The sequence below is a fragment of the Struthio camelus genome, chromosome 15, assembly GCF_040807025.1.
Source record: "Struthio camelus isolate bStrCam1 chromosome 15, bStrCam1.hap1, whole genome shotgun sequence".
NCBI classification, from domain to species: Eukaryota; Metazoa; Chordata; class Aves; order Struthioniformes; family Struthionidae; genus Struthio; species Struthio camelus.
Window position 1 is genome coordinate 1,664,352 of NC_090956.1, and position 27,492 is coordinate 1,691,843.

A 27,492-nucleotide genomic window follows, 5' to 3' on the forward strand; every position below is an offset into this window, starting at 1 on the left:
CCTCCGTGCAGGGACGGTGCAATTTCTGTGCTGGAACTGTAGCCCTGCCCGGTTGGGAAACAACTCCGAAAAAAGGGAAGTGCTGAGAGGTGCCCACACCTCGGGGATGCTGAACTACTCCAAACAACGCAGTCCCCCGCACCCCTCCCGGCTCCGGGGTGCCGTGCCCCGACGCGGGTGGCAGGACCGTGGAGGAACGGGAGGGTGAAGCCCCTGCTGCTCTCCGGGGACTAGACCCAGGCTCTGACACTTACAGGTGATGGAGGAATACAAAACAAAAGGTTTCCCTCCAAAATAAAAGGTATCCCCCACCTGGCAGAGTTGTGATGCGCCGAGTCTCTGACGATAGCAGCTCCCATGCAATAAGGATGCTACGAGTTAATTAACTTTTAGCACATCTAGTTTTTGCACTGCCTGGGGTTGCGAGATTGAAGAATTAAGCTGCTTTAAAACCATTCCCATCCCAGCCCCCCTTGGGTCCCCAGGAAAGGTCTGTTCGTTACTTACCCCAGACAGCTCATCTTTCCCTCTCACCGCTGAATTTCATCATTCTTGAGCAGAACTACAATTGTGCACTTTTACTATACACACCAACCATATGGGCAGGGGATCTGAGCGCAGGGAGGAACTGGCACAGCACGTGCATTATCCCTGCTATCCACAACCAAACGGATGAAGAAAATGTCAGCAAATTAAAATCTGCAGGAGCTTAATTCTGGACAAATGGGATGAAATCCATTTGAGCTAAAAAGAAAAAAGGAAAACTCAAACAAAAAACTCAGCCCTAGGACAGACAGGAGGAGGAGGTGTCTGCAGCCCGTGTCTCTGCGGAAAGGCGATTTGTGTGATCAGTCTAGGGGTCTTGGGTTACGCTGCAAACCAGCACCTTGCAGGAACACGTTAACTCCCGGGGGGAGCCTGGGGAAGGGGACCTGCAGAGGAACCATCAAAGCAGGAGGGCTGGCAGCGGCAGCGTCCCAAAAATAAATAGAGCCGGTGCAGAGGGAAGATCCAATCAGGCTAGAGCGAGGGCTAGCAGCATACCAGGGATTTACAGGCTGCCTTGCTCTGCACAGTGCGTGCCAGCACCGAGAGCTGCACCGCAGGCAGGGCTGCAGCGGGAGGGGAGCGTGCCCACGCCATGGCAGGCCGGGGGTTACCCACGGCAGCGAACCATGGTGGCTCCCTCTGCACCATCCTGCCTCCCTGGGCAGCGCGTGAGGAAATCGAAACCATTGGCAGACCTTCTCCTCTCTAGTCTCCGAGGGTCATGGAGCCCCAGGCCCCGGCCGATGGGAAGAGCCATCACCCTGCCACTAGCGGCTGTGGGGAAAGGGCTCTTCCCAGCCCCTATCGGCAGGTTTCCTCCTGGGGTTGCAAGGTGGGAAGGCATCAAAAAGCCCTGACCGCTGAAATCCCTTGGAGTGCAGGTCTGTGGGACTCCTATATCACCACAGTATCTCAGGGAACTGCTAGGTCTGGAGGGAGGACTGGGAAGACATTGGGATTCAGCATTACTGCAGGGGACTGACTCTGCTCTGCAGGCTGGGTTGGCCTGGGGGAACTGAACTGCTACGGAGACCAGGGAGGGAGCTGGGGAGGCAGGTCTCACGCTCCCAGGCGGAGCTCCTCCTTGGTCTCACCACAACCCTATTCTTCAAAATAATTCACATCCATAGATATCTCAGAGGGAAACAGCCCTTGGAGAATTCCCGCACCCAAGAGCTGAGCACTGGGCTGCTGTGAGGGGCAGAAGGGCAGCCCCTTGCACGGCCGGGGCTGCACTGCACGCCGCGTGCGCGGGGGGCTGGCCCAATGGGCTGTGCAACGAGCCCCTTCCCATGGCCCTTATTCCTTTAGCATCCCAGAGAGTCGTTTGGGCACAAGGTGGGGACTGCAGGGGAGCTGGGAGCCATCGGCACCACGACTTCCCGCACAAGGCAGAGCTCAGCAGCAACGACGGGGACAGGACGTTCAGCCTTCTGGTTATCCAGGCTTCTCATTATGGGAAGACCTTTCCCCCTGGATTAAAACCACTACCTCTATGTCCCACAGTCAACGAAATACCCGTCAGCACGTGACAAATCTCAGGAACGTGAGCCAAAGGACGTCCCTTCCAAAGGACGTTTGCTGAATTAGCTCAAATTAGCTCAGCTTGTCCAAGTCACATTCAAGGCTGGGGACACAAATGCCACCAAGCACGCCTCTGCAAAAGCCCCAGGCAGGCACGACGGGGTGACTGTGAGTCACGAGCGAAACCACTGCCTCCCTCGTGGTGCCATGGCTTGTGCAGCACCACCCTCCTCTCAGAAGAGGGGCACGGAGAGCCTCGGCGCAGGGCAGGTTCAGGAAGGGCTCCAGCTGCTACCGGCACCTGCGGACGCCTTGGGAGCGTGCGGGACTGACGAGGGAGGCTGGAGCCGAGCCAGGGCGGTGCGCGTGAAAGCAGGGGAATGGGGCAGGACCTGGGAGGACAGCGTGAGGGAAGAGGGAACGTCAGACCCAGAAAGCAGAGGTGCTAAATTGAGGGCACGGCGGGCAGGGCTGAAACCTACTGCTCTGGAGAGCCTGTCCGTCATGGGCACCCTGGCTGTCCCCGCGCCCCAGCCACGGCCCCTCTGCCATGGAGGGTGGCCTCCCTACACAGCTATTATTGCTGAGAAAGCAATTAAAAGGGAATGATTGTTTTATCTTTTCCATGTCTTGCCTTGCAGTCCTCGCAGACTTGAAGAAGCGGCGGCACGGGACAGCTTTCCTTACGACAGTCTGGCGCGCGCGAGCAGCAGCCGTGTGCTGGCACAGGAGCCCGGCAGCCCCTAGGCACTAGCTAGGAACTAGGGAATATCTGAGCCTCCGCGAGCGGCCACGGCCCTCACCGGCGCAGGACTGCCCCAGGGGCGAGCGGGCTGCCGCTTGCACCAGTGTACGAGCTGGGAAAAGCAGGGTCCTCACAGGCCTCCCTGGTGACCCCTTGCCTCTGGGAATCCCAGGGGCTATGCCAGACGCTCAAACCCAAATCCCCAGGTCATCTGTGGTCTCTGAAGCCCAAGTATGAGACTGTTTGGGTCCCATCTCTGGATTTAGACCCCTTCTCAACAAAAAATGCAGAAAACCAAACAATCTATCTCAAGCCATGTGGAAATAACTCAAATGAATTCACAGCATCCCATAAACCTAGAGCGCATTGTAGCCTCATCATCTTTCAGTGAGTTATTAAAAGCACTAAAAGCTCTTGCTCAGTAGCAAACCTGTTCAGTGACAAACTCCAGGATAAACGGCTCGTATTATGCACAAGCAGCAAACACAGAGCTGCTTATACTTCCCACAAACACATCCTCAGCTAGGAAACCTGGTTTCTAAAGTAACTTTTTTTTCTTGAATTCATTTCATTAAGATTAGATGGTAAATCTCTTCCCTAAGCTAAATACTTCATTTCCATTAAACTAAGATTAGCTGCCTGATTTACTGAGCGTCTTACCCCAGCCCCGATGTTAACCTTTCACACTGGGGCATGGGGATGATCATGAGGGTTTTTAACCAGTTATTTTCCGAATCAGAAGAGCGATAATTGGAAGCTGGCCTGACAGCTTTGTTGTTCTGGGACTCGGGTGCTGATGAGCGGGCGACATCTCGGCACTCCTGGGGAAGGCAGCCGGCAGCTCCGGGAGCGTTGGGGCTGGCCACTACTCTCCTCCGCTCCCCGCTTACCGGGGGTCTTCCGGAAGGAGACCTCCCACGAGGAAAACCTGCTGCGCCCCTGCAAAGGGTGTTAGGTCCAGATGGAATAAGCACATGAAATTTTAGAAGCTTATTTAAATCCCCTCTGCGGAAAAAATCCCATATAATTTCACAGGGATAAAGATAATGGCGTTCTCTAAGACATTTCTGTCCACCTTATTAGGGAAAGATCTTTTCTGTTTGTTTGTTTGTTTGTTTTTCTTAATTGAGACTAGTTTTGAGTTTTGTGTGATGGTCCCGCTCAGCACCAGCTGTCCCTGCCCTGGCTCTGCCCCAAATGCTCCTGCCACAGGGTTTGCACGCCCAGTCTCCCCTTTGCACCCGCATTTGGCAGCCGGGCAGGACTGCTCCTGCTGGAGTGGCAGAGAAGAGAGGCCAAACAACAACTCCGGTGGGGGACAGGAACAGGACCGGGGTCACGGCTCAGCCCATGGGCTCGGTCACACCCTGGGGCACCAGCAACGTTTCCCACTGCCTGCGCTCCAAGAGATGGCATCTCATCGGCACGCAGTGTCCCCACCTGCAATGCTGGTAGCTACACTATTGGTGCCAAAAAACGACCACTTCCCTGCCACCTCCCACTCCGGAAAGTTCCTCCCGCGCCACTGCGATAGCGGGGCTGCGCCCTCGGGGAGGATGGATAAACACACGGCAGACAGAGCTGGTGGGGCTGCATGTGCCCAGGCCCATGGCAGCGGTTTGGCACTGCCAAGCAGAGATGAGAGCTGGCTTGGCAAGGACGAGTTCCCCAGGCCACCCTGGCTGAGGCTTTCTGAGCACAGGTGGGAGCATCCGCGCTCCTGCGAGGTGTAAAGGCACGTGTCCAATAGTCTATGCTGCCAGCACTGTGGCAGTTGCCCTCCCGATGTACCAGCTGCGTGGGGCAGCACGTGGTCCAGGCACAGCCGGTGCTGCAGACCACGGGGGTCAAGCAAGCTCGAGCGCCATGTCTGCGCCTGTCTCCTGGCCAGGCCTTACCCACAGACGGCAGTCCAAAAGGAGCTCCAGGCAGCCCACGCATGGCCCGCCACAGCAGAGCCGCTGCGAGGAGTGCGGGGGGATGCTGCGAGGCAAGGGCCATCCCTGGGCCACCCACTCCCAACGTCCTCCCCACCGCCAGGATCTCTGCAAGCACGGCTGAGACCCTGGCACAGAGGATGTTGTTATGGTAACTGTAATATCTTGCAATTCTACTGATTAAAGTAGGAATTGGAAAGCCAGGCCCGGAGTGGGGCCAGATGGAGACCTGATTCCCTAATGGCCATCGTCTCTGCCTGACCGTAATCCCCATCACGTGCCTTGTGCACAGACAGCGTCTCACTGTGCAGACCCACTCTGCTCCCTGCAAAAAGAGCAGGCAGACCTGCTGTGCAGATGGCAAGCCTGCCCAGGTCTTGCCTCGGCAGGACAGCTCCACCAAGGGCAGCAGAGATGCTAGACCGACACCAGGACAAATTCATCAAGGACTCCAAGCCCTGTCCTCACTTAAAACTCCACCTTGCACCATCCTAGCAGTGCAAAGAGGATTTACATGAGACAAGGCTATGTATCCAATCACTGCAAGAGAGCCAAATCCAGATAAGAATTTGGCTTCCAGCTCTCACCCACAGACGAGATAGGATATTTCTGAACCATACGCACACGGCTGCAATGCTGCGAACCCCCTCATTCCCCCATGGCTGATGTTTGGCAGGCTGCGTTTGGAGCAACAGTTCAGACCAGTCTCTCTGCCACTCTTGGAGGGAAAGAACTTCAAAGACAGAAATTTTCCTTCCTCCTCTTGATGTGAGGATTCAAGCTGTGCTAAAGTGCCAGATCCAGAGGGAGAAAATGCTGTGAGCTGAGGGCAGCTGCTTGCCAGTGGGGAGAGCAACACGTGCGCACAGTGCGAGCCAGGCCCGCGCACGTGCTCAGGCATGCCCTGCCGCTGCAGCGGCACCAACGCCACCGCCGGTATGCACACACGCTGTCCCGACAGACACGCATTCTGCCACCTCCATGTGCCCACCGCGCTCTCTGCCCTCAGCATTGGTGCACGCAGGCCAGCAAGCAGGACAGCACTGAGCAGGGCAAACGCAGCCCAGCCAACCCAAGATGCCAGGGTGGATATGCATTTAAAGCCAAGATGTTTCTTTGCTCGCCTGAGTAGGGGATGCTGGCCTTAACCATTTCTAGCCCTGGACTTTCCTTGCACCCTCATGAGGCATTTTTAGCTGTGCAGAGGGAAAGCAGGAGCAATGCCTGAGGGAAACCACTGAATGCTCCACTTCCTGCTAATTGAGTCAGGGAGTCCATCAAAAGAAAGTCTGTGAGTGCTCAGCCCTCCTTTCCTGACCAGCAGCCCATGCACAGGGAGCAGGGAAGCTGCATCCCCTACAAACATCACAGGAGCCAGTGACTGCACTTCCTCTTTTCCTCCCCTAACAACAGTGATTTTCTCCCCTCTTTCAGGAGGGTAAATTACCCTGATAGAACGGGTGGCCCTTTGCAGTGCTCCTGGCCAGTACATCCCTGAGACAGGCGGCATCCGCCAGGACGGCACACACCAGGCCAGGGCTGGATGGAGCACAAGTGTCACACAGCTCCCACAGGGACTCATGCCTGACGGTCACCAGGAAAGGCCAGGCCCTTTCCAAGGCTGCCAGCAGACGAGTGATCCAAGGCGAGGGAGTTCGGCCATCACCCTCCAAGGTGGCAGGACAGATTTCCCTGCCTGGCAGGCGAAATTTCCCTGCCTGTCTGTTGTAGGGATAGCTCATGCTAACTTTAAATGAGCAAGCTGGGTTACTAGAAGTCTAGATGGAGCCATTTATCCTGCCAGGCAACGGGATGAATTAGCCCATGCTGAGCACCGTGCTGCTACTTATGGTTGCCAGGAACCAGCTAACCCATGCATTGCCAACTCCAGCATCTCTGCACCGTGCTCTGGAGCACAGATATCCCTGCCCTTTCTGCCTGGGCAACAGCACCTCTGGGCACAGATCAGGCAGGATATTGCTCCAGTGCTGGGAATTATGAGGATTAGAGGAACATCACGGGTTCAAATGGGGTTTCTGAGCAGGACCGAGCAGCGCTTGTTCTCATGCCCCGTTTTCCGCACCGCTGCTGGGAAGACAGACAGTCTGCTTTGCCTTCCACATGCAGTCACGCAGGGAAATTGCCCAACCGGACTGGGAAACGCAGGCACAGGAATGACCTCCACGGCATCCTGCCCTTCTGCCCCCACTGAAAATGTATCATGAACATATAGCTACTTCAATTAGCAAAATTACCAGTCCCTGATAGGACAGTCTCAGAGCATCCATGAATGTGTGACACACAGACCTGGCCAGATCCCATCTCTGGGACACAGCAGATGGGTGTAGCTCAGCCCAACATTTGGCCCTGGGGGAAGGTACCCCCACGGTCCTGAGAGAGATCCCCAAAGCCTGCTGGCAACCCTCAGCTCAACCCTAATCTTCAGTTTTCTAACTGTGGAGCTTGATTTATTTTCTGGCCTAGTTCTTGAATCAATTGCCAGCCTTTCTGCAACTAATTTAGTTTTCCTTTGAAAAAAAAAGGAGCCAAGTCCCGTGTTGTCAGTAGATGCAATGAACCAATCAGCCTGGTGACCATCACAGCACTGCAGGGATGGGGGCAGCAGGCGATTTTGTGCCTCCATGTGTGCTGGAGGAGTGGTGTAGACTACTGGCCACTGGGCAGACAAGGGGGTCTCCTTCCCATCTGCAGCTACATCTCACACTAGATTCAGTGGTCTGTATGCCAGGACCACAGGCTGCCACACGTGGGATAGTACTCAAGGTCTCCTGATCTCAGCAAAATATGGCAAAGTAGCCATGCAGGCTGCAGGGGTACGATGGTCCAGGAACAGCTGGGGCTGACACTCCATCAAGCTCAGAGCTCGGCTACTCCCCTTCAGAAGGTAGATGTCCAGCACTGCTGGGTCCCTGACCTGAGCAGCGAGCAATCTCGGCTGCAACTGTTTCCCTCTAGTGAAGACGATCTTTTCTCGGTTGCAGCTGCAATCCCACTGGGAAAAGGAGGTGCCCTGACCTGGGAACCACTCTGCACCTCCTACACTTCCCTAGGGAAGCTGCTCACAAGAGTAAGCAATGGCAGCTTTGTAGAGGAAACTTTGCAACCAAAGCCTGAGCTGTTCAGCCACCATACGCTCATTGCCAGCAGGCTGACGCCCATGTTTTAATTACCAGCATGGCAACATGAAGGTTACTGACACTCTGTACCTGATATTGTCAATAAGAAGCTGGTGGGACTCTTGGGTGAGAACCATGCAGAGGGCATAAGCCAAGTAGTCTACCTTCCTCTCTGCTGCATACTGCTTCAGGATGGCAAAAACCTTCTCCTTTACCTCTGGCTGATCACCAAGGATATCATCCACCTGCAGAAGGACAGGAGCAAGAAAAGAAGAGGGAACACACGTTAAGCACCAGAGAAATTAAACATACAGGTAAAAACTGTACAGAAAACACATCTTGTCTATTTTTAACACTCGGTCAACCAAAAAGAAAGGAATCAACGTAGTGAGGAAAGTGCAACTGCTGTTATCAACCGATCACTAAGCATTACTGGGGCCTCATGCACATTACAGCTACTGCTGTTCTGCATGTTATAATTATCACACTGAAAACATTGGTGTCACAGCAAAACCCAGAACTCTGCTGCTTCACAATTGGTCCCCTGCACGGGCTGCAAGGGGATGCACTGCTGGGCTTGGACCCAGCAGATCAGTTTGGAATCTACCCAACAGAGGACATCACAACAGCTTTTTAGAGATATTTAAGCCTCTAATGACACTATGATCCTGCCAAGTGACACTTTCTTGCTGTTAACTCTTGGATGGCTGCAGAGAAATACGGAGAGGGAACATGTGTGCGAGCATGGACAGTGGGAAAGGGCCTTGCCAGCTCATTAGTTGCCAGCCACTGCCATGTCCACTCCACTTGAGATAGCCATAATGGGCAGGCTAATTAGCTAACTAGTATCTAACCAATTATCCTGCACCCAACCCATGGGATCCTCATTAGTCTCCTCCTGACCCAGTGCTTGGGAGAAAGCTTGACAGGGGACAGTGGTGATGGTGGCTGTTCCTTGCTTTGTTGCTCCGTTGTGCAGCAGTGCAGGACACTGTCGGTGATGCTTTGCTCAGAGCCTACTTGATCCTCACCAGGTATGGCAAATAAGAAGGATGCAGAAAACTCTCTTTGTCACAAGCCTGCAGTCCCTGTATCTGTGTTGTATTTTCCTGTTAGGTAATAGTTTTGTGCTGATAGTGGCTTTAACTGTTTCCCTCCAGCTTTGCAAGCGCAGGTGGGAACAGCTAGTGAGAGCAGTCGCTTACCCTTTCCCTATGTGTGGCGCTGTATTTGTATCTCACCATAAAAACAGTGCAGATGAGCTGGATGAGAGAGGCCTTTTACATAAGAAAGGGAAAGAGTCACTGCCTCCTGGTGCTTGTTCTACTTTGAAGCTCTCCAAAGACAGTTATCACAGACACTTTAACCTACATCACAAACCACCAGGTACTTGTCGATTTGCGAGAGCCACCACGTGAACACCGCTGAGATTTCCACGAAGCAGCAGACCTTTCAAGGTTATCAAATCTGGGGCAGTAAAGGCAGCAGTTCCCCCATGGACAGATGCATGTGCTTTTTCGTCTCAACATCCAGCACAGTACTGAAAAAGAACTCGGCATTTTTTGGTGCACCAAATCCCAGGCCCCTTCTGTTAAATTTTTGCCTGAGCCAAGACTGAAGGGTTTGGCACAGTAGGAACTGTGGTGGTGTTACCACTGCTGATCAATATAACTCTTTAGCGTATTTCTGAGTGTAGGGGTAAAACAGGAGATGTTGACCTGGAACTGAAACCACGAGCATCTTTATCACTTTCTGGCAATGCCCGCAGGCTGCTATAATGCTCAACTTGCATAGCACAGCTCAAATCCTGGCCCTGCTGCTTTTATTAATGTTACTAATTCCGCCATGGGTCTGTCTGCCAAATGAGCCCTATTAAAACAGGGACTTTGTCGAATGAACAAGTGTGGGAAAAGGTTCCATATCTCCAGCTTGCAAATGACTTAAGAAATGTGAATTATAAGCACCCTTAGACCTTCCGGCCTTACACCAGGGCCAGGACAGGAGTACCTGGGTGTGCGTAGAGCAGTTTCCCAGACCCTACGTTGGCACCTGGATCGTTCTCTCTGGCTCTTCCACCAGAAGCACCAGTGAGAGCAGAGCTTCCAGGCAAAACAGGGGGTAAGGCACCCTGCTGGGTTTTGTTATTTTCTGCATGGTATAAAAAATGAAGCTACTTAAACATCTGAGCCATTAACTTCCCCTAGAGAGCTGTTTGCCAGCCAAGCTGCACTCCAGCGCCTGAAAGCCAGCAGCATGCAGCGCTCTGCAAACTCATTTATGCTCAGATTCTCCGGGGCGCCACAGCCCATCGCCGATGTGTTTGTTCAGAGGAAAGGGACATGGCAGAAGTACTGCTGCAGGAGCTAGCAGCATTACACGGGTATAGTGACCATGTTTGCAGGGGCCAGCCTGGAACCAATTCCAGGGGAATCGTGTTGAGACTCACACGAAAAAGGACTTTGCAAAATTATCTGCTTGCTTGCTTAAAAGTGCTCTCCCATGATCACCCAGAAAACATTTACATGGTTTAATGTGACTTCACTAGACTGAGGCAGCATGGAGCAACCTTTCCAGCAGTTGTTAATCTCCGGTAATCAGCGGGTATCTGTTTCACATGCAATACTCTACCTTATGACTCCAAACCTCAATGCATATTTGTGAATCTTTAATTTAAAAGGCGACTGAGGGGATTCGGCTGATACCTGTGAATCTCTTTATGAATGTCTTTTTCTTTTATTAGCTCAGGACCAAAAAAAAAAAAGAAAGCCTTGTTATTTTCATAACAGTATTCTAAAAGGCTACTTTGAAATGGAAATTAGAAAGATTAAAAAAACAACCATGATCAAATTTATAATTAGCAAGAGGCAATGTGTTTGGTAAACTACCCACTAGGCAGCCTTCAGGAACACAACGAAGATGTAATCACATTGATATCCTTCCCTTTGCAACAAAATAAGACCTAAAATGTCTACAGGATGACATGCTAAAACTTTAAATGAATATCAGATACTCGGGAGTAAGAGATGTGCCCTTATGGATTTCCTTTTGACAAAAGTTATGCTTTCATTGTGCAAAAAGTAATAAGTACTTGGGATCATCACCCAGAGAATCTCAAAGCTCTTTGCAACATTTATATATTCTCCTAGCGATTATTGAAATACAGGTAATTATTAGGGCTCCTCTGTCAGACACTAAAGCCCCAAATCGGCACCCACAGTCCTCTGACCATCCGAGCACGCTGGCCAGACTGACATAAGCGGATGGGAATCAGCAAAACACTCGGTACCGAACTACAGCTTTGCCGATTTATGCCTGCTGAAGATCTAGCCATTGTTTTTTTTGCACGGAGAACAAGCCTTAAGCTCGAATTAAATTCCAGGGGCTTGAAATCTCCAAACTGAAAGTGTCCGCGTTCCATGCAGCTCGATGCCCTCAGTGCTAAGGCGAAGAGCAGACACATACACGTGTTATTCTGCCTCTCTGGGATGCTGCTAATTCTCTGGCCAGCCATGGCTCACAGAGCACACATGCGTTTGCCTCAGCCCAGAGCAGCCAGGTGCTCAGCACCCTGACAGCCTGCCTGACCTTACCTTCTTGCTGAATTCTTGCGCTTTCTGTTTCCTCTCCTGGTGGATGGCTTCAGCGCTCTGGACAAATTCCCGCATGCTGCTGCTGGTCCATCTCTGCAGCCGCCCGAGCCTCAGCAGTCCCAGCCTCAGAGACCTCCCTTGGCAGGACTGGATCATGGTAGCTGCTGCTCCATAGAGCTTCACTGGGATCCCGTTGATTTCTAGCACATAATCCCCTGCCTTGATCCCACACGCAGCAGCAGGTGAGTCTGGGATGACACTTTCCACTTGCAGGGGGCCACCACTGCTGCTTGCCAGGGCGAAGCCAAAGCATCCCTGGGGGCCAGGTTTGATGTCCACCTGCTGCACACGGGAGACCACACCGATGCTTGGGGGCACGTTGCTGCACTGCCTTGCCAGGCTGAGGAGTGCCTCGCAGCTCAGAGAGGAGACGGGCTGGCCCTCTATCTCCAGGACCTGGTCCCCTGGCCGGAGACCGGCCACGTGAGCACTGCTGCCCTCTTCTACAGAAAGGATGTAGCAAGGACCGTTTCCACCTATCTTGAACCCAAACGCCTCGGGCCAGCCCTGGTTGGTTGTCGGCATGGTTGCAGCTGGAAAAGAAGCGGGGAGAAAAGGAACTGTGGTGTACTTTCCTTTATTAATAATGTTAAGCCCTGTAAACACTATGGATTCCTCCAGGCTCTAGTCCATGCTCTGTCCTTGCCTCTTTGGAGAAGAAATGCTCCAAAAGGGGATTCTTCTGTTGTTGTTTTGTTTCCCTAAAAATGGCTTTTATTCTTATACTGTTGGGCTGCTGACAGTGCCAGTGCAATTAGCAATGAGGAAGCAAGCTGAACCTAATGAAAAGGCCAGTGTTTAAGCTGGCATCCAGAACATGAGGTGAGCCCTTGTTTCACCTGTTAGTTATACATACATAATCCACCTTTCCCATGGAAATGAGTTTAGTCACTTGCTTACATTTACCTGTCTAGAAGAATGATTATTTCGTATTTCTGGCATGTCATGTTAATAAATGGCTCATCCAATGATTTGAGACAGCCTTATTTTAACCAGCTCATCTCAGTACTCAGCATTTCTGTGGTCACAAACTACAAAAACATTTTAATTAGAATTTGCCAGATCCTCTCAACCCTCCTGGGAATATTTCTTTTTGTCCACCCAGGACCAAGCAAAACTGAAGTGTCCTGTGTGTAGCATTAACCTGGTTACAGTATCCTAAAGTATGATTTTTTAAGGCAGGGATTTTTCAAAAGGACTTGTTTGTGGTTACTTTGAAGAGTTAGAACTTGCCTGCACGGATTCAGTGGGAGAACTACGTTCAAGGAGAAATCGGGCACATCAGCCATTATTATCTACAGAAGATGTCCATGCCTAACGTGAAATCGGACCATCTGATCTTCAAGGCTTACTTGCAGTACAGAAAAGCAACGCTCTTGGATGCTCTTTCAAAGCTGTGTTGGACTCTCAGGATGTGTAAGCACATGCATTCATTGTCCATTGACACTGAATGAATCTGCATGCAGATTTTCACTTCATTTGATCTTTGCTGTCTGTGAAGATGCTTTTTATTGCCACATTTATTTCATTTGTGTTACTTAACACACACAGTAAGCATTTACAAAAATGAAAAAAGACTGTTTTATCTGGTTCAATCATCTTATGGAAACTGCGAGGACTCATAATCACTGACGAAATATCCTCAGGAATGCATCTTTACTTTTGTGCTGTTCAGACCAAAAAGTCTCTCAAAGTACGAAAAACAAGATGTTTCTAAAAAGCACCAGGCACCCAGCTGCAAACAAGTCTCAATGGCAATCCTGTCCTGAGACAAACCAGTAATTCCCAGGAGAGAGGACCCAACAAGAAAACTAGTTTCAAGCCCTCCTACCTAGCAGGAGGGGAGCTCTCCAACCTCTGCTTCCCCTGGTTTGGGGACGCAGAAGGCGGCTATGCTCTGCTGGAAATTGAGAGATTTGCAAAGAACTTAAGGACAGCTACATACCTAAATGATACAGGAAATCGGTGGGAAGAGGATACCTCAAGCCCATGTAAATTCTTCTTGTCTCAGTTTTTCCCAATGTTTCGAGTTCACCCTCTGTCTGCACCAGTCACTCAGAGGCACAGAGAGCTGCAGCGTAAAGGCATCTCCCGGCTTATTTACCCCAAAGTGGCTGCTTTCTGCCTTTGCTGTGCTCACACAGCTTACGAGAGTAAATTAGGAAATTCAGGGCTACATAAAGGCAAAGATATCATTTCATATCTTCCTCTTATCACTGTCAGGATGACTTGACTCTCTATACTCGGATCCGAATGACCAAGAGAGGACTGTTTCTTCTGTTCCTTTGGGACTTGGGAGTCTTCCCTGCATTGTCCAACATTCAGCAGAGATGAAAACACTGTTTAATATCCTATTATAGTCCAAAGAGACGAAAGAAACATTCCTAAAGATAATATGGAACAGCTTGCTCTGAGAGAAGAATCTTGAGGGCAGGCAGAGAACACAGCATTACTACAGAAAATTGTATTAATAACTAGTCTGGTCTGTTGTTGCAAACAGCTACCCAATACTATATTGTAAAGGGCACTGGAAGGGTCATCTTAATAAGAAAATATTAAAAGAACCAAACAATATGCTGTAACTGACACCATAAACATAAAAATATTGTCCTTTTTTGTATAGCAGTGCTGATAAAAATGCTACATAAAAGTCAGGTATTGTTACTATTTAAAGAGAAAACAAAATTGCTGGAGCACATCAACAAGTAAAAATGTCAAGGACAGGGAGGAAAACGTTGAGGTTGAAGCACAGAGGCAAGTTTGGCAATAACGAGACGAAATCCCTCAGAGCACGAGGATCAGAATATCTCTAGGGCTGCTGAGCAGAAGCTCTGAATGCTAAGCACAGAGAGAGCCACAAAGGGAGAGCTGCCGCTCCGGGCTGAACACCGCAACAAACCCAGGCAGAGCAGCACCGGGGCAGAGCAGGCAGCGCTGACCCTTGCTGCGGAGAGCTGTAATAATCCATTTCCATCTCTTGTTCCTACTGGTTTGCGAGCAGGTAAAACACTTACAGAAAGTTGCAGCCTTTCGAGTGAGCCTAGCAGGGGGTCTCACCAGGAGCAGGTTTGTCTCGCTAAGGGCTCGAAGCTGTCTTTGTTTTCCTCCATCACCCTTGGAAGAGCGTATCACCTACCCACGCAGCTCCCGTCTCCTCAAGGCAGCTTCCTAGCTTCAGCGTCCTCGGTGCGGCCTTCCAGAGGCGCTCAGTGGGTAGAACAGCCCATGCACTCAATGTCACAGACCCGCAGGAGTGGGCAGAACAGTAAAACACAGGTGGAATCTGTCGCTCCGGGCAGGGGGTTGTTTCCTCCCCTCGTCACACAAGGCAGGCATTATAATGACCTCCCAGTCTTCTTACTCAAGAGTTGCTCCCTTCCAGGCACTGTGAATTAATGGCAGGCATGAAGATAGGTCTTTCATTCCTTTTTTTCCATTCTAATTAACTTTATTTTCGTTGCAAGGAGAACTGTGGACAGACCAATTACCGTGTTGGTACTGGCTGAGTCTAGTGCTGACCTGAGACTGCAGATCTGAGTGGAATTAAGACCTGAAAGGAGGTAAAACAGATTAGAGTTCACGTGGGGAAATCCATTGCCACACAGCCAAACTGAATAGACAGTGGCTTAGCAAAGCAGCAGAAAGGTGATGCTCCACCATAGCTCCCGAGCGGTAGGCTGGGCATGCTCAGACTTATTTGGCTCTGTCACCAGGTGATTTGGGTAGAAAACTGGAGACTTTGGCAGTGTATGTCTGCCAAACAACATGAAATATGCTGAAGAGATTTTAGGGTCTAGACTAACTTTCTTGCAGCTCATCAAAACTGCTCTCTCCAGTAACACTCACTCTTCATGCTGTGGAAACCGAGGGCCGTTCTCGTAGCACGGACTAGCTGAGAGCGCCTCACAGGGCACAGACCACCACACAGGCACACGCTCCATGTTAAGCTGCTATTGCTGATTTTCTGCTTTGCTTCCTCAGCACTTAGGGATCCCAGAGCTTAGCGAGCTAAGAGGTTTTAGAGTATTATATGTCCTGCTGCAGTACCAGCAGAAGAGGTAGTCTGCGGGGGGGATATTACATCCCATTATGAACCACACAGCAATCCTGTCTTCCCTTTAATGTACCAATGGGTGCTGCGCTGTCAGCAGTGTTGGGCTGGATTTGAACCAGTCTCCACAGGAATCTCTGACTAGGGACATTTGACATGGGCTTGATTAATGCCTTGAGAAAGGGAGCTGTAGGGGACTGTCTACCAAACTAGAAGGTGAACACGATGCTGTAGAGGTTCTTCCTCTCACTAATGCCCTTACTATTCGTAAACGTGTCACTGCTACAATAGACTTGGAAACCCTTCCTCCTTCGGTGCTCTCAGCTCTGGTCCTCACGCCCTGCTCAGTAAAGGTACACGAGTGCCCAGGCCAGGGTGCTGTTTTGCCAGAGACTAGGCATGGCTTCATGTCATCTGTTTCTACTCTTGTAGGGGGCTCTTCTTTTGTAGAAACCAGATGTGCATAACACAGTGTCCTCAGTGAGCCCAAGGGGAATGTCTCATTCCATCCAAATGTTGATTTCTGGGAGTTTTCAGGGGTGTTATTTTTAACAAACTATTGTGATGCACGTGCCTGCTATTTGTGATGTTTGTGACAGTCCTCAGCCATCTCTACTCTAGGGTCTGATTTCCAGGCTGGGTTTTATACATGGCTGATTTTCCTACACGGATTTTGAGGTTTCTTTGTTTTGTTCTGTTTTCATGGTTGTTCACAGAGACATTCCTCTGTATCAGAAGAGCACCACTGTCTAAATAGCCTTTTCTCTTGTTATTCCCCCTTTCCAATCCCCGGTTTCCTCTGATGCTCGTACTCTTGTGCAGGTTGCCACATTCCCAGAGGTGAAGCCAGAAGAAATGGATATGTGATTTGTGTTACCACAAACACGCGGGAATCTGAAGTCAAAAAGCATTCTCAGTCTCTGCCTAATTCAGCATGCGCTCCCACCGCCAAACTCAATTTGTGGTCTGTCATCAGAACAGATTGTGTTTGCTCTGGAGAAGAACTGATGCTGCAGGACTAAGATGTCATGGCAGAACTAGAGGCCCAAACCAGTATGAAACGGCTTGCTATAATCCTGAACTGGGCTGCAAGTCAGAGATGCGACTCCTCTGCAGTGTAATAAAGTGGCTTAGGACTGGATCAGAAGCTAAGGCTACAGAATAGCATCACAGTTCATTGGCAGACTTGGTGAAAGTTGGTGGCAGTGGAGGGAGGAGTAAAGCTCGTCATAGCAAGGGGAAGGCCAGTGCAGAAGTGAAGCGTGCTGGCAGAAGCGTGTGAGGATCCCTGCAGTACAGTTGGCTCCACTTCCTCATTTTGTGGGCAATAAAGTCACCCAAGGTGAAACTCAAATGTGCAGCGCAGACGTGCTCCTGCTGCTGGTGTGCCGCGATCAGTATGTTACCAGCGTGCCTCATTAGCCTAGGAAGAATTTCCTGATCAGAGAAGAACTAGGAAACCATGATAATTTGTCACTGCCTCTGTTAGGCCTGGGAGGTACAAGCACCTAGTGACAGGTCCTGAGTAAATGATAAAAGCAGCAGTGCTGCCCTGCTCAGATACCTTCCAAGTGCCAACACAAGGCCAGCATGCACTGTAACTGCCCAAGCTTCAGGCTGTAATAACTCTGTTTGCACAGGTTCTGAACCAGCACAACTCTTCTTTACCAGCTGAAATGCATTGGCTGGTGTTCGGTGGTGCATGCACTGCCCTCCCGTGTTGACGCAGAAACGCACGCTCCTACAAAAATGTCAAGGAATCTGCTTAGCTATTAAACTGCCCAAACACAAAGAGAAAAGCTGTGATGGATACTCAGTTCTAAGCGAGTAATTGCTTCATTTCCCACTATTTTAAAGTGACTAAATACTTTAAAACATTGACCGTGAATTCTAGTCCTTGCAAGAAATTAATTATGGAATTCCAGGCTAAATCTACGGATAATAAAAAGACTGTTGTCCTTGTAGACCTGCTTCTAGACTTCTGGATCTGACAAAACTTTTAACTGATTTTTGCAGCATTTAGATTGAATGAGCTTCATCTCTTGTCAGAGTTAACCTACTATTAAAGCATTTACTGGCTGCTTTGTCCTTGAGCACAGTCTAGAAGGCCACTTTGAGCAAAGCTCAGCTGCACTGCCTGTGTCAGTGCCCTGCTTAGTGGCTCTGTGGCACTCACTGCAGTTATTTCTGTTATTGCAGCCAGCTCTGTCTCTATGCCCCGAGAATGCATTTAAAAACTCCATGGGGCACTCTGCAGACAAATAAACTACACAGTTTTGCACCCACATTTACAGTAATGCCAGTGTCCCAACCAAGGGCCCCTTGACACATTGCCAAACTTGCAAAGTTACATCTAATGTCACAAACAAATCTATACCTGTACTTGGAACAGAATAAAAATTTTGCTTGCTATCAGTAGGAGGAAAAAAAGGCTTCTTCACAATGTTCTCTGCCAGGAGCAAAGTGCCTCGGGCTCTACAGCAGGACTATAGACTTGCCCTTGGGCTAGACTGTAGGATAGCTGTGCCCCTGTGAGTACTTAGGCTGCATTTCTCCCTCTCCCAGTTCTAGCTTGGTGCGTTGTTGGTCAATAACATACCAGGGAAAATAAGCTCCCTTTCCTGAAAGTAACCTCATAGCCATTCTTCCTGACCAAGCAAATTATTTTACTCTCGGTGTAAAAGCATTCCTTGTAAGGCTTACCTGTCTTGCCCGAGATCTAGCCAGCAGCAGACTGGGACCAAGACTATTAGCTGACAAAATCATCACAACAGCTTCAAAGCTTTTGGATCAGTTACCTGATGGCAGTAGCTGGCTGAGTTTCTATGGCAAATTCTATCCAGGTAGAGTAACCTAATAGGCCATTCATCAGCAGGCTGACCTAAGAGTGTTCTGGAGGAGTACAGAATGTGCTGGAGGTATGGGAACGGTTTCAGTTAGCAGTCACCACGAAGGGCCCCGGCAGAGGACTTTCATCTCTTAAAGCTTTAATCCATTCCAGCCTAGTTCTAGATGCTCTGCCGGCAGGTACTGGAACACATTCACCCCTACTTTTTTACAGCATATAGGACATGCTGGTTCTACAGCAGGCTTCTCATTGCCAGGGAATAAAACATCCAGAGCTCCTGCACAAGCTAAGACCTTCCTCAAGAGATTTCACCAGACGCAATGAATCTGAGGAATTTTTTGCAATGTCCTAAAAGCTACACGGAACAGAACATGGCAGATTGTAGCGTTATATAGAGCCTTCTTGGGCGATTGCTACCTTCTAGATCACAGTCACAACTACTTCATGGGATTCACTGAAAACAGGGGACTTGCATATTTATTTCCTTCAGCTCACATTATAATGAGCTGCCCTGGACCATAACAATTCTAGACACAACTTTGGGATTTAGCAACATGATCTGACATCAACTTTTACTTCTGTTGCTTTCATCTTCCTTTTCTGCTGTGGGGGAAGGAAAAAGGCCTGTAATGAATAGCTCTACTGCTGTTTGCAATAGCTTCATCTGCTTCAGGAGCTGATGGCTGATTCCTAGCTCAATTTAGAGACGCTCTCTAGTGGTTTTGTCTTGTGGTACCTATATCTCACACTCATCAGACTGTTAACTAATTCCCTTTGTGTCTTAAAGAGCCCATTCCCTCCACAGAGCTGCCCAGGCTGTCTTGGCACGACTCACCTGAGTGCTGACCAACTGGGAGGGCTGAACCGTGAGCTTTCAAAAGAGAGGCCACTGTCTTTTAAGACTGATGTTTTTAGATTTCTTAGGCAAAACAGTGTGCAGCAGGCTCCAATCCCTGGGGTGGTTCCCCCCCTTAGCTGGTTTCCTCCATTCCCTTGCGGTACCTCTCTTCTCCCAAGGACAAGGACTTGCCGCTGCAGCAGCCTGAAAGCTGCCTTTCCTCCAGCGGGTCCCTAAGGGATTGGAGCTAAAACTTGACTGTCCGCAACCCGCATCTCAAAGGAAGGGATCACTGCTTTGTGTGCGCTACGGAAGAGGTCAGCGGGGCCGGGACTGCCGCGGTCACCTTCTGTCCCGGTTTCACCTCCAAGCTACTCTCACGGCCCTCCAGAACGAGGTATAAACCGGAGCGTCAGATTCAAGCTGTCTGCGAGGGACCAGGGCGGCCAGGCGCCCAATCACCTCAGGGGCGGCCACCGCGAGGCGCATCCCGCTCCCCCGGGGATCTCTGCCGCCTCCCCCGGCTCGGCCCCGTCCCAGCGGCTCGCCGCCGGCTCCGAGGGGCGGAGCGGGGCGGAGTGAGGCGGGGGGGGGGAGGTAGGGGGGGGGGGACAGGCCCGTCCCGCCGCACCAGGCGCGGCCAGGCCCGCGGCGCCGACAGGGCCGCCGCCACTTCCGGGTGGCTCCCGGTTCCTAGGCAACGCCTTCCTAGGCGATCCCCGAGCAGGAGGATGGTTGCCTCCGTTCGTCGGCGCTCAATTAGCCAGCCTGGGGAGGAGGGGTCGGCGGTGAGCGTCTCCCTGCGGCGCTCCGGGGGGCGACGGCGACCGGGGGGGGGGGGCGGCGACGGGGGCAGCCCCTGCCCCGAGGGGCGGGCGGGGGTCCCTGTGCCAAGCCGGGGGGTGCCGGCGTGTCCCCCTCCCCCCCCCGGACACTCCCGGTGTCACCCCCCTGGGGGGACGAGCCGCTCTCCTGCCTGGTGCCCCTCGGGCCTGGTCCCCTCACAGGGCCGCGGGCCTCGGGGGGGGGGCGTTTCCCCCGGATGTCGCCTGCCATGGGTGCCTGGGGGGGGTCCCGTGCCCCTCAGGGTGCCCCCCGGGGGTGCCTCCTGCCCTGGGTGCCCCCTGGTGCCCCCAGATTTCGTGTCCCCATTTCCCCCCCCCCTCCCCGGCCAGGTCCCTTCTAATAAGTTCCCGCGTTTCCCCCCCCCCCCCCCCCCCCAAGATCTCTTCTGGCCTTTGCTTTCTAAAACACTCGCTGCGCCTGGTCTGGGGCTGCGCACAAATACATCAATAACATACTGAAATAAATGCTTTGGCCTCGCGGAGAGGATTTGTATGAATTGCCTGGACTTCGAGGTGCTTCGTTCCTGTATTTCAGTGATGCAGTAAACCATACGCATGAAGCATATCTAGGCCCAGGCACTGAGGTAAAGAGGCTAGGTAAAGGCAGCACTAATAAGCAGACACTAATCAGCACTAATGAGAGGCACTAATAAGCTCCTCCTGTTGCTTTGCAGGACTCAGGATGGACTTTCTGACTCTCTTCTTGATGTATTTGTGTTTTGTTCTCGCTACTATTGTTCTAGTCTGCATCTGCTCCGGAAGGAAACAGAGTTTCCTTGCACGAAGCGTCAATGGTGCAGCCCAGGTAAGGAGCTGAGCTTTCAGAATGATGATTGTTTCCTGTTCTGGTGTTGTCTCCTGGTTCATCGTGCTACAATCAGTGCAACTTATATTTCTCCTACATAAAAAAATGCTAGTATATGTGTTTGGAATGGTGAGGTGCTATATTTCGTATTCCATCTGATTTTGACCGCTGCTTTTAGGGAAGTGCTAACTGGGATCAGAAATAGGAACATGCTTCTTTTCAGCGGTTGAAATCCTGTCCGAGCAGGTAGTAAAAACACATTGGCGTCTAATGGCTAAGGGATATCCTGTTTATAGATGTACCAGTCTGGCCACCCACAGTAACCTCAATAAAATAGTAAGGACAGAACTTCTCATGATACTAAAATCATGTTGTTCAGTGACTGCATAACACATGAGCTTTAAGAAATTGGTTAATAATAAGGCCCTCAAGTATTTGCAATTTTGTAGTATTTGCTGCTCTCATTAAGAGGAAAATGGTGGGGGAAGGCGTTATGAGAATAAAAGTGGGGAGAGAGTTATAACTGGTCGCACGTGTTTTAGGAAAAGCTCTTTAATGTGAGTCTACAATAATGCTGCCTGCTGTTCTTTTTTAAGAAAGAGAGGGGATGAAGAGCTTTAAAAGAAGATTAAGAATTGGCTTTTTGTTGTAAAAATAGAGGGAATGAATTGAAAAGGCACCAGCTTATATTTTTGTCTATTGGACTGTGTCTGAATGGAAAAAAAACGTGTAGAATTCTAGGCAGGGAAAAGAAAAGGAAATTATTTAAGTTATGAATAATATTTAGTTATATGAGTCTAAACAGACTTTGATTGTTGTTACTAGTATTATATTTTCATTTTGTATTATAGGCACTGAGATCACTGTGCAGAGAAATTTGGGGTTTTTTTACATTACTTACTAGGTACTTGTACAAAATGTGTAACTATCAGCTGTTAAAATTCTACTATGATGTAAAAGTCACTGTCTGGAGAAATATAATCGGTACTTGTATGCATGAAATAGTTAAAGGCAAACCTAAATAGTTTCTTTATATGCTGTATTTTAAATTCATTTCTGAGTGTAATTAAGGAAGTGGATAAGCCTGAAAGTTTGTTGAAGTTGTTTGATTGTGTTATTTTAGGTCCTTTAAAGTGTTTATTGTGAGCTATAGAAAATAAACTTACACATACTGCAGCTGTTTCTAGCTCTCAGGCAAGTCAGCTTCCATCCCACTGATCTGTTTTCCACACTGCCAGTGATTCACTGGAGCAAGATGGTTATGTTCGTTATACAGTATTCATATGCTCTTACTTCCGTAATCATTGCAAGCACAAATCATATATGTAAGAGGCTTTTGCTTTGGTGTGAGGAATGTCTGAAGTACAAGGGATTACCGTATTGTATGTAGGGGAATACTGGGTGTTTCAGTTTTTGAATGCAGTGCTAGACAGTAATTAACACACATACAGTTAATTTAAATTTGAATCATCGGTTCCGTAATGCGTGCTTTTCTGTCTAGTCATGTCTAATGTGCCTCCTACTGCAGTATGTAACCCCTTTTTAAAAGGATCTGTAACTTAAGCCGCCAATATAGGGTCTACCACTTGAAAGAAAAATATTTAGCATCTTCCCAAACCTATGTGTGCTTTTTGCCTCATGGTCTTTCACATCTAAGGTGAAAAGCTCTGACTGCATATTTTCTTTCTGTGTCTACTGGAAACGGGCTCAGCTGCTTTAATTCTTCCACCACTGATGGCGCAGTGTTGCTATAGAGATATGTCATCTTCTGAACAGCAGAGTTAAAACAGTTCCACAGTTGCAGACTTTTACCAAGAATTTCCCTGAATGAAGACAGGCAGTTTTCTTCTTCATTGTGCCTAGCTGGTTTTGAAGTGGCAATTAGACAGACATGGAGCTATCAGACTGCATAGTATTCGTACTAGAAGAAAGTGCTGTGTTTTTCCTGGAGGATGGCAGGCTTTATCCCTTTGCTTATCTCCACTTACATCTGTCAGATGTCCTGATGAAGCTTATTGTAGTTTAGAAATCGCTCAGTTCTATCCCCTGCTTAACCAGTTGCCCAGTCTGTAACCTGAGGTAAGCTCCTTATAACTTTCACACATTAACCCAGATAAATTTGTTTGTGGCTACTGGGCTTACCAGAATATAGTAGCACCTCACTCCCATTTTGAAAACCCCAGCAAGGTGCTTGCCTGTATTTTTAGGAGCTCAAACGCCCCTGAAGATGAGCTGCTTCCCCAGTGATAGGGGATAATGATATGTAACTGAGGTATTATGGGACTCGTATTTTTCTTTGAATTTTTCACTGGGAGGAAGAAGTGATGTGCGATTCAGATAACACAGTGTTTTCATTTGCTTCAGGTGTTGTCATTTGTAGTCCCCACACAGCTTCGAAGAATGACACAGAAGGTGCTTCACAGGCTCTTTCACACACGGTATTTCACTTTTTTTAACCTTTTGACGTTATTTTTTGTTACTATTTCTGACTATTATTGGTGGCGTCCTCCCACTTCTACGGTCAAAGCTTTCATATCATCCTCAGATATTCTCTCCTTGTCAGGAGTACTTGTTCAGGGATGATAGATTCCCTTTAAGGTTTGCTGCGCTGTTCTCTTTCTGCTCCTTGCTTATGGATGAGAAGATGGTACCCTGCTATTTGAATAGATTTGACAAATAAACATAGTGTGGCTCAGTGGCTTCCAGTATAACGGATGTTGGTCACACTGCCTGGAGACTGTATTCATGAAAGAGTTAAAACACGCTCCCTGGCAGCCACAGAGCAAGTTTAGAGAGAACTACTGATCCCTGCTTTCTCTCGTGCTCAGAGCTCGTAGTCCGGCAGCTAGGATGTCCAGGCGGCTCAAGGGGAGGCCGCTTAGCGGCCTGTGTACAGCCTGGTGTATGAAGGTGACGCCAATTTTTTAATGTCCTGGAAACTTTGGTGCATTAACTTTGGTGCATCTGCTCCACGGACTGTTTAAATACCCTTCCTTAGGAGGTGCACTGACTCTAATGGCAGTTCAGGGGCGTAACCTCTACAGCTGGTGAATGCACGCTGCTGCTGTTTTGTTGCCTGCTGTGCAGATTCTCTGGTGTTAAGTTAGCACAGCCCGAGAGAGAGTGGTTATACTGTCAAACGTGCTGTCAGCAACAGAGCAATTATCTGATGAGGCTAATGTTGTCGTTGCTAGATTATGCTGTGTGCTGGAAGCACTTTGATCCTCCAAGCGTGCCCTTCAACTGCACCATGTTATTAAGAAAGAGATTTTTTTCAGCTCATGCAGGAGTGCAATGAGGCACAGCACCTGAAGATATCTTGATGTAATTCTGCAGTGGAGAGGAGGCTCCTCGGGATCTTAATGGATTGCACATAGAAATGGTGTACGTGAGAGCAGTAAGAAAGCAGTGGAGGAGAGCTTTTCTGTAACAGAGTTCAGGCTGTACTAAAATACGCATTGCTAGTTCTTTAAAACTGGTAATATTGGTGCCAAACTGATGTATAATCCAAAGAACTATGGTAAATGAACATTGCTCTCCTAACGTGTGCTTATCGGAGCACCTCTTTGCAGGGCTGCTGAAGCTGTTCAGTATGATGCATGCCAAACAGTTATGCAGCTTGTCTAGCAGAAGCTGTAGTCTGTTTACAGGTTGAAACTAGCGTTCACCATTGCTGACCTCCGTCACTCTTCCTTTTTTTAGTGGCTGCTGAAATGATTATTACTGTTTTTTTAATATTACCTTTTACTGGGATTTTCTTTGCTGTCAGAGCAGCCCAAAGCAAATGTCTTCTGGTAGAATATTGCATGGTCTGTTGCTGTGGCATGTTTTGGCAGCACCAACGGATTATGCGACTTTGCAGTTGACTCTACCTGATGGAAAAAAATTCAAAGAACAAACCAATAACGGAAGTGAATTTAGCTGGGAGACTTAAAGGAGTGTATGTGGGGAAAAGGGAAGGAGAAGCAGTTGGCTGGAGAGAACACTATTAACAGGCAATCCATGCTGGCTTGAAAACCTAAAAGGTCCTTGCATTTGGAAAGTCTTTGCTGATTACCTCTGAATGTACTTGATCTAGATGACGAGTATTAAACACACTGTCCCCTTCCTGTTACAGAAGCTGTTTGTTTGTTGTCCTGCATATAGCCTTGGAAGCAGCAGTTTATGGTGAATACACGTGGGAAGTGTTTGATTACTGCTGGGAGCTGGAGTTCTCCGTCCATCTCCTGCTGCTACCCTACCTGCTGCTGGCTGTGAATATAGGGTTCTTCGTTCTCTGCTCTCGGGCCGATCCTGGTAAGCTTGCACTGATTGCGAGTTGTAGCTGTTTGAAAATGGAATCTAAAAAGTGTTACAAATACCACGTACTTACTTGATTTTTTTTTTTTGAGGAAACTACTATTACAGTTTTGTGTCTTTCACAGGTATAATAACGAAATCAAATCATGCATCATTGACTAAGATTTATGCATACGATGCTGTATTATTTCAGAAAGGTATTGTGTGCCCTACATGCAACATGGAGAAACCAGCCAGATCAAAGCATTGCAGTAAGAATCTTAATTTCATGGACAAGCACAGCAATAATAATACTTTTGCAATTTAACTTTCCAGTTCACACAACATCCGACCTGTTATGCAGCTGAATGCCCGCAGTGTTTGGTTCATTTTCAGGAGGGTCCCAGATCACTGCTGCCCTTTGCCCATCCATGGGTCTTGTTCTTCTAATTTCTGTCACAGAGTTTACTAGTTCTGAGGGTGTCATTTTGGGTCAGGAATAGGCAAGCTTTAAACATCTAATGGTTAAATGAAAAGTTGTCACCTCCAAGAGTTCAGAATTTTGTATTTCTCTTGCAAAATTCGCTGTTATCATCATCACTTAAAACAAAGCAGGGAGGTACAGTCTCTACCTTTCATGTGCTTTGTTAGGCAGTGCCGTCAGAGAAACCCAAATGCCTAAGCTGCTGTCTTGGTTGGTGAGTAAAAGAGGAAATGCACTTCAGATCAGTTCATGGTTTGGGTTTTTTGGTGATATGCGATTGAAATGAACTGATTTGCTTTAAAAGCTACCACTATAAAAAAAAAAAAGGCTAAAACATGACCATATTTCTCTTTTTCTTGGATGAAAGACTAAGCTATACAGTGTAAAAATCATATTGATTACTTAAAAGCTAAATAACTGAACTGTCTTGTCACTCACTTTCAATCAGGTTTATGTAATATCTGTGTGCATCGTTTTGATCACCACTGTGTGTGGGTGAACAACTGCATAGGTGCCTTCAATACAAAGTATTTCTTCCTTTACCTCTTTACGCTGACTGCTATGGCTGCAAACATTGCAATCATCACAGCAGCATTTCTCATCCAAGTGGTGCTGCTGTCAAATATGATGCATGGAAGTTACATTGATGACCAAGGACAAGAGCATGCTATTGAGATTCTCTTTCTCATTCAGGTAAGTATATGCTATCTGAGTTCTTAGCCAAAAAAAAAGGCTTATCTGAGCATTTTCTTTCAGGAATTCTTTTAAGTCCAGTTGTTCTCAGGGACAGAATGTGGGCAGACTGTGGTTTGTAACCAGCTTATATAGTTAATAGAGTTTAGAAAACTGTCATAGCAGAATACTTTAAAAATATGGCATTTTTCTGCAAGCACTACCTTCAGCTCTCCTGTTCTCTGGATTTTTGTCTCCAGTCTGCTTTCATTCAGCATATCTGATCCATGAAGAATTACTTTACGTTCCAGTGACTATCTACTGCAGTAACATTTGTGAAACTGTTTGCAATCCTTGAGATATCCTAGTGGAGATAGTAAAGCAGGACCCTACTGCCATGGAATTTAGATATTTTAATATTTTCTCCCACATATAAACAAATGTTGGCTTTGAGTAACTGCAGCATTTGAGTCACTTGTATTTTGATCCTCTCACTCTTTCTGTAGTATGGTGGTGAGGTAATAAGCAGCAAAATCTCCAGTATTAAACATATGCATTCAGAGATACGTGGATGTAAACAATAACCCTGCATATTTGCAAGTTTTGTAAGGAAATAAGTTTCTGGAAATCTGCTTGCTTTACTAAAAGATCCAATTAGGAATGTACCATCACTGACCTGGAGAGAGGATGGGGCTGCACAGTGACGAGTGTGTATGTACTCTCCTTTCAAATGATCTGTTGCAGCAGCTCTTATGTCCCCATCTGATTTAGTGCTCCAACTTTTTAACTGTTATTATTTTCTTTCTTTGCAGCACCTTTTCTTGACTTTTCCCAGGATTGTCTTCATGCTTGGTTTTGTTATTCTTCTCACTCTTGTACTGGGAGCGTACTGCTCTTTCAATCTATACTTGGCCTTAACCAACCAAACATCTAACGAATGGTATAAACTGAGAAGATATGGGTGTTCTCACCATCTAGCATTGCAGCCTCAGGACAGAAGAGTTATCTACAAAAATATTTATTCTAACGGAATCTGGATGAATTTAAAGGAAATCTTTAAATCTCCTACAGTATTGGAAAGAAAGAAGAAAACATGAAGATATTACTCTTTTAGAATAAGTAAAAAAAA

The 27,492-nt window shown here is 48.4% G+C and overlaps 2 protein-coding genes across 11 annotated transcripts in view; one reads left to right on the top strand and one right to left on the bottom strand.

Annotated features, from left to right (window-relative positions):
* The window catches only part of GRID2IP (Grid2 interacting protein), a 63,859-nt gene extending 45,921 nt beyond the window's left edge, over positions 1-17,938 (bottom strand). The window contains exons 1-3 of one of the 2 annotated variants that reach the window (XM_068908130.1): positions 13,488-17,938; positions 11,483-12,075; positions 7,983-8,137 (exon numbers count right to left, since the gene is read on the bottom strand). In XM_068908130.1, coding sequence (XP_068764231.1) covers positions 7,983-8,137; positions 11,483-12,075; positions 13,488-13,533 — 794 coding nt within the window. In that variant the 5' untranslated portion in view covers positions 13,534-17,938. Of the gene's footprint in view, positions 1-507; positions 849-7,982; positions 8,138-11,482; positions 12,076-13,487 lie in introns of those variants that run through there. The other variant, XM_068908132.1, reaches the window with a different exon arrangement.
* A 1,628-nt stretch (positions 17,939-19,566) lies between these two features.
* On the top strand, positions 19,567-27,466 carry ZDHHC4 (zinc finger DHHC-type palmitoyltransferase 4). Of its 9 annotated transcripts, none has more exons than XM_068908170.1 (8): positions 19,937-20,067; positions 20,660-20,708; positions 20,799-20,929; positions 23,294-23,367; positions 25,047-25,225; positions 25,354-25,479; positions 26,281-26,384; positions 27,176-27,466. In XM_068908170.1, the coding sequence occupies exons 3-8, from the start codon at positions 20,807-20,809 to the stop codon at positions 27,458-27,460; spliced, it is 891 nt and encodes a 296-aa protein (XP_068764271.1). In that variant the 5' UTR covers positions 19,937-20,067; positions 20,660-20,708; positions 20,799-20,806; the 3' UTR covers positions 27,461-27,466. The 9 variants fall into 9 exon arrangements, with proteins under 9 accessions (XP_009664933.2, XP_068764268.1, XP_068764272.1 ...); XM_068908166.1 differs by having other exon boundaries at positions 19,940-20,067; positions 26,140-26,384; XM_068908165.1 differs by having other exon boundaries at positions 19,941-20,067; positions 20,504-20,708; positions 26,140-26,384.
* The last annotated feature ends 26 nt before the right edge of the window (positions 27,467-27,492 follow it).

Excerpts from the sequence above, each read along its gene's own strand:
- ZDHHC4 (XM_009666638.2), top strand. The coding sequence starts at position 20,807 with ATGGACTTTCTGACTCTCTTCTTGATGTATTTGTGTTTTGTTCTCGCT. Across the intron at positions 20,930-23,293 it reads GCGTCAATGGTGCAGCCCAG|GTGTTGTCATTTGTAGTCCC; the intron begins GTAAGGAGCTGA and ends CATTTGCTTCAG. Across the intron at positions 26,385-27,175 it reads AGATTCTCTTTCTCATTCAG|CACCTTTTCTTGACTTTTCC; the intron begins GTAAGTATATGC and ends CTTTCTTTGCAG.